This window comes from Xenopus laevis, chromosome 8L (genome assembly GCF_017654675.1).
Source record: "Xenopus laevis strain J_2021 chromosome 8L, Xenopus_laevis_v10.1, whole genome shotgun sequence".
NCBI lineage: Eukaryota > Metazoa > Chordata > Amphibia > Anura > Pipidae > Xenopus > Xenopus laevis.
Genome location: NC_054385.1, coordinates 119,546,569 through 119,552,358, shown reverse-complemented (window position 1 = coordinate 119,552,358; position 5,790 = coordinate 119,546,569). Strand labels below are relative to the sequence as shown.

General features: G+C 41.7%; 1 protein-coding gene across 1 annotated transcript; it reads left to right on the top strand.

Moving 5' to 3' along the window:
- Positions 1 to 297: 297 nt before the first annotated feature.
- Positions 298 to 4,898, top strand: txnip.L (thioredoxin interacting protein L homeolog; the record flags this gene model as incomplete). Its single annotated transcript, NM_001093153.1, is given in 8 exon segments — positions 298 to 726; positions 1,328 to 1,400; positions 1,495 to 1,642; positions 2,061 to 2,163; positions 2,527 to 2,783; positions 3,027 to 3,186; positions 3,286 to 3,437; positions 4,193 to 4,898. Coding segments are annotated over 8 exon segments (1,167 nt in total). The 3' UTR covers positions 4,226 to 4,898.
- Positions 4,899 to 5,790: the final 892 nt, after the last annotated feature.

Genomic DNA, 5,790 nt, shown 5'->3' with positions numbered 1-5,790 from the left:
TCCCACACACACATCCCGGCCAGCAGCCGCCGTGACAAACAACCTCAGGAATGAGACGCAGGCTCCGCCCCTCCGTTCTCCTTTCTCCAGCTTGGCATGCCGTGTTCACGCGCTGCCTGGCGGCTCCTATTGGCCGGCCGCTCCGTTAACAACATACCGCGGACCAATGAGAACCGTGTGCACGAGGCGAGCATGGGGAAGCTGTCGGCATGCACGAGGTGGGCGGGGCGGGAGCGCAGCAGCGCTGATATAAAGGGCTGATTTCCTGGTCTTGTTTACAACCTGTTAGAGAGGGTGGTGGGACTTGTAACCAGTGCAAGAGCTTTGCAGGGTTGGAACGTTCACACCACTGAATTGAAACTAAAAGCACTTTCTTCCTTGTGTGATCCATATCCAGGGACTATTATTCATTCATTGTCTGTCAGGTTGCACGCAGCAGCCCAACTGTCATTACAAGCATCTTTGGACTATCCCTATTTGCCACCATGGTTGTCTTCAAGAAAGTCAAGTGCTTTGAAGTGTCTTTCACCGACCCCCAGAAGGTTTACTGCGGTGGGGACAAAGTAACGGGCAAAGTCCTGGTGGAGGTGGCGGAGGTGACCCGGGTGACGGCGGTGAGATTGTTGGCGTGCGGGGTGGCCAAGGTATTGTGGTCCCAGAACTGCAAGCAGGAGATGGAGTACCTGAGATACGAGGACACCCTGCAGGTGGACGATCAGACCTTAGGTAAGAAGCAGAATGTGGACCAATGGTGGGAGGGAAAGAATGAGGTTCTGTTAAATGTGAATATTTTCATTTTAATTTGCTTGCCTGATGCTTTTGGGCAGGAAGTGGGTTTGCTGTCCCTTTAAATGTCCCTTTAAACTACAGCAGGACTACATACCCTTTGAGGATGTTCGATTTAATATCCCGTGTTCGCTGTTATGATTCTGGTCATCAAATGCAGCACCCGTGTGCTATGTAACAATCAAATGGACCTGAATAGGGGACTTGGGTGTCAGACATTCCTGGTATGCAGAACCTGCTACTGCCCCAGTCCTACGTTCCCATTGCACTGGCTCATTACTGTATTTGAGAAATATGATGCTTGTGTGAAAACTACAGAGGCTATTAGCAGGACACTGTTGCCATGGTAGGGTTTGTTAGCCGGAACCAAGCTGTTGGATTTTGGCCCAGTATCATAACGGGAGATTAATAGTATCCTGCCCTATTTATAAAGTAGATGTCCTGTTCCTTTCTGTTCAATGTAGTGCTATATACCGTGCTTTTTGTTACTTGAAGAAACCTTACACTGACCTATATCTTAATTTCTATGTCTCTCTAATAGATTCTGATGGATCTGTCCTTATGAGGCCAGGCAACTGCTACGAATACAAATTTGGATTGGAGCTGCCCCAAGGGTAGGTATCCTGCTTTTATAAAAATGTGACTGACGTTTAGCCGCTTGGTACTTGTTAAATAGGAAGTCTTACACAATCCTCTATTTCTTTGCAGTCCTTTGGGGTCAACATTCAAAGGAAAGTATGGTTCTGTCAAGTACTGGGTCAAAGCTTTCCTCGATCGGCCATCCCATCCTCCCCAGGAAGTAAAGAAGTCCTTTCAAGTCGAGGACTCTGTGAACGTTGACACTCCAGATCTCATGGTAACTATATTATTTTATATACTAATGCACGTAGAATGGCAAGACATTATGTATAGGGGGAATCTGAAGGTACATTCTAAAAATATTTTGGTTAAGCCTTCAATACCTTTGGGCATTTTGGGACATTTTAACCCCCAGCCTGTAATGGAAATAAAAGCAAGCCATGGTTTTTATCTCAATACGTTGCAATAAGTGCTTATATTGCTGGTGCTCCAGTAGTAAGTAGTCTTGCATGCTTGGTTTATCTGGAGAGTGATCTCTTGCCCTTTCAGCACTTACAGGTCAGGTTCATTGACAGAGCAGCTAATGGGATTGTAGATTAGCTCCGGGGTCACAGGGTCAAAGCAGTAGCCGTCCGTGTCTATATCTTCAGCAGCTCAATAGAGCATCACTAATCTGGTTTGTTTCTTCCTGGCAGTCACCAGTGTCAGGCAAAAAGTACAAGAAGATGACGTGCATGTTCATTCCTGACGGCCACATCTCTATGAGTGCCTGCATTAACCGCAAGGGATTCTGTGAAGGTAAGGTTCTTTGTTACCTAAAGTTTCTACTTTGTACTTCTGAGGGTTTGAATCTGAAAAGCTAAATACATACTGTTGTATTCATTGTTGTATACTTGTAGACAGTGATTGGCCATGTTTTAGGTGGCAAATAGTCGAAATTCGAGTTCTTAAAGGGCCAAAGTATGATATTGAATACAACTCCCAAGTAGAATTTGACCATTTAATTTTTCAATTCGTTTGCGTAAGGTTTCAAACATACCTATTTAAAACCTAAATGAAATCCGGTCAGACCTGCAGGTAGTTGAAAAGACAAAAGTTGCAGACTAGTTCTTGCATTTAAAAATGGCTGCTCTCTTAACCTGATTTATCCTTCCTTTATAGGTGATGACATCTGCATCTCTGCCGACTTCGAGAACACCTGCTCCCGCATTGTTGTCCCTAAAGCGGCCATTATAGGCAAGCACACCTACCTGGCCAATGGTCAAACCAAAGTCTTCACCCAGAAATTATGCAGTGTGAGAGGCAATCACATCATTTCCGGCATGACAGACTCGTGGAGAGGGAAAAGCATCCGAATACCCAAAATCAAGCCTTCCATCTTGGGATGTAATATCCTGCGGGTTGAATATTCCCTGCTGGTAAGTTTTAGTTAAAATCAAGATCGTTGTTGTAATGTCAGGGGGTGTAACCACAGCAACTCCTATCAGATGTTTGCTTTCATTAGACTATCCGAGGCAAACTGATGGTAACCAGATAAACTGTGATCACCATAACCCACATAGATCTTAGATATACATACTGAAAAAGTCAAAAATGAATAGTAAGGGAAATATTCCTGTTCATTATAGTGATGACTTACCTCTCTATTTTTTACATTGCAGGTCTATGTCAGCGTCCCTGGTGCCAAGAAGATCATTCTCGACTTGCCCCTTGTCATAGGCTGCAGCTCTTCTGGAATGAGTAGCCGCACCTCTAGCATGGCAAGCCAGGCCAGCTCTGAGATGAGTTGGCTAGAACTGAACATCCCAGGGACCCCAGAAGGTATGTTTTTTTCTTTTTTTTTTTTTTACTATTGCACTTTTAGAATAACACGTTGCTTTGAGTCTAAAATCTTATGCATTATCCCTCTTTTTTCCTCAGCCCCTCCAGGCTACCTGGATATTGTCCCTGAGGATCACAGACTGGAGAGCCCTACTACTCCATTGTTGGATGATTTGGATGGAGCCTGTGACAGCCCTATCTTTATGTACGCTCCAGAGTTTAAATACATGCCTCCTCCAACCTACACAGAGGTGAGTATCTTAAAGTCATGGGAATATATGTTTTTTTTTTTTGTTTTTTTTTATAAAACGCATCAGTTAATAGTGCAGCTCCAGCAGACTTCTGCACTGAAATCCATTTTTTTAAAAGAGCAAACATATTTTTTTATATTTAATTTTGAAATCTGACATTGGGCTAGACATATTATCAGTTTCCCAGCTGCCCCCAGTCATGTGACGTGCTCTGATAAACTTCAGTCACTCTTTACTGCTGTACTGCAAGTTGGAGTGATATCACCCTTCCTTCCCTTTCCCCCCCAGCAGCCTAATAACAGAACAATGGGAAGGTAACTAGATAACGGCTCCCTAATACACGATAACAGCTGCCTGGTAGATCTAAGAACAGCTATCAATAGTAAAATCCAGGTCCCACTGTGACACATTCAGTTAAATTGAGTTGGAGAAACAACAGCCTTCCAGAAAGCAGTTCCACCATAAAGTGCTGGCTCTTTCTGAAAGCGCATGACCAGGCAAAATGTCCTGAGATGGCTGCCTACATGCCAATTTTATAAATAAAAAAAATATACTTGCTGGTTCAGGAATGAAATTTTATATTGTAGAGTGAATTATCTGCAGTCTTATTTACAAATAAAAACGACACCATAAAAATCATGACACTCCTTTTTAAATGGAGTGCCCAATTGCAAATACACAATCTGGACTATTGTGAAGCTTTATTACAGTGATAAATGGCTAACCTTTTGTTTGTATTTTCCTTTTCTCTTCAGGTCGATGTCAACAAAAACACCTGTGTGCAGTAAACCAAACATCAGAAGCCACCAAGAATGTCTGTTCTTTTATGTTACGGTTCTGCGCATAACTAGTGTTACACAGTGGCATTGTGGTAGCTGTAAGTGGCCTTTTCTTCAAGGGCTTGGTTCAGGAGTTTGAACCAAGGACAAGGAAATACTTTGACACTTGCCTTAAACCTACATCACCTGATGATGTGCCAAGAAGAGAAAGAGTTGTCTGTTTCCCACCATACAGTATGTGGACAGGAATCTGTGGCCAACGGTGGATGTGAGGACATTGAAACACACCTAGTATTTGATGCAAATCGGGTTGATAATTAAGCCCTAAATCTAAAAGATGTCAATGAAAAGAGAACTTTTCCCCTCCCTGCCCTCTTATTTATAAGTAAGGGTCTAAGGATTTTAATTGACTATAGAATGCTTATCTACTACCTGTTTCTACTGGTGCCTTTTTCAAGTAGGGCTATACAATCCCGCCAGAAAGCATTCCAGTGAGGGCATTAGCTCGGAGAGGACAGAGATGGACAATAACTTTACTGGCCCTTTAAGGGTTTAATTATGGGAACGAGGTAATTGAGAAAATCATGAACAGCTGGCATTTATACCCTACAAATCAAAAATCTGTTCTTTTTAATCTAGTAGAGATCATTGTATGCTAATGCATGTGTATCTCCAAAAAAAATAAAGGATATGCATGCAGCATGATCCTTTATATATTCAACAAGCGAAAATGTATGTCCTTTTCGTTACATTTGCTAGTATTTTCCTGTAAGAAAGCAGTGTTACGTTTGCATTTTTGTTTTGTTTGTGAAGCACTTTCTAATTCTGTGGAATGTTTAAGCTATTTTTTTTGGGGGGGGGGGGGGAGATGTAACCACTACAGCTTGGCTTCTCCTTTATATTGTTCAGGTCTTAGGACAGGGATATGAATTTCACTGACCGTCCAGCTATAGAGAATTAAAAAATGATTAGGATTTGCAGCCAGTTACGTATCATTGTATTAGAACAGCTTTAATTGTGACGTCACTTTCTCAGTCTGAATGATTAAAGATGCTAGAAATCTAGCACAGATATCGCAAGGGACGTCACAATGTCCAATGAGATCTGCCTTTAGGACAAGCATAATTTTTCTTATTGTCCCTATTGGTAGCTTTACTTTCACTGTGTTTAAAGGGCTATTTTTAATGACAAATTCTATGATGCAATAGCGAAAAAAAAGCCAGTCTTTCAATGCATTAAAGCCTCATGTTGCTGCCTACTATGCTATTTTAAGCTTTCCTAAAACAAGGCTTCCTTTTGCATTGATGTATGAAAATGTGTTTTTGATTTTCTGCCCTTCCCTGTTCAAAACATTCTTGACCTAAACATTTGCAGATTTCTGCTTCTTTTATTGTTTTTTTTTTTTTTTGTTTTTTTTCTTCAAGTATTGCAATTTCTGGAGAAAGCACTTAATCTCTCGTACTGTAATTTAGCACTGCAAAAAAAAGCAAAAAAATTCTGTTTCCTTGGGGAATGTATGCTTGCACCGAGGAGTTTTTTTTTTTTTTTTTTTTGTAAAAGGAATATTCATTGCT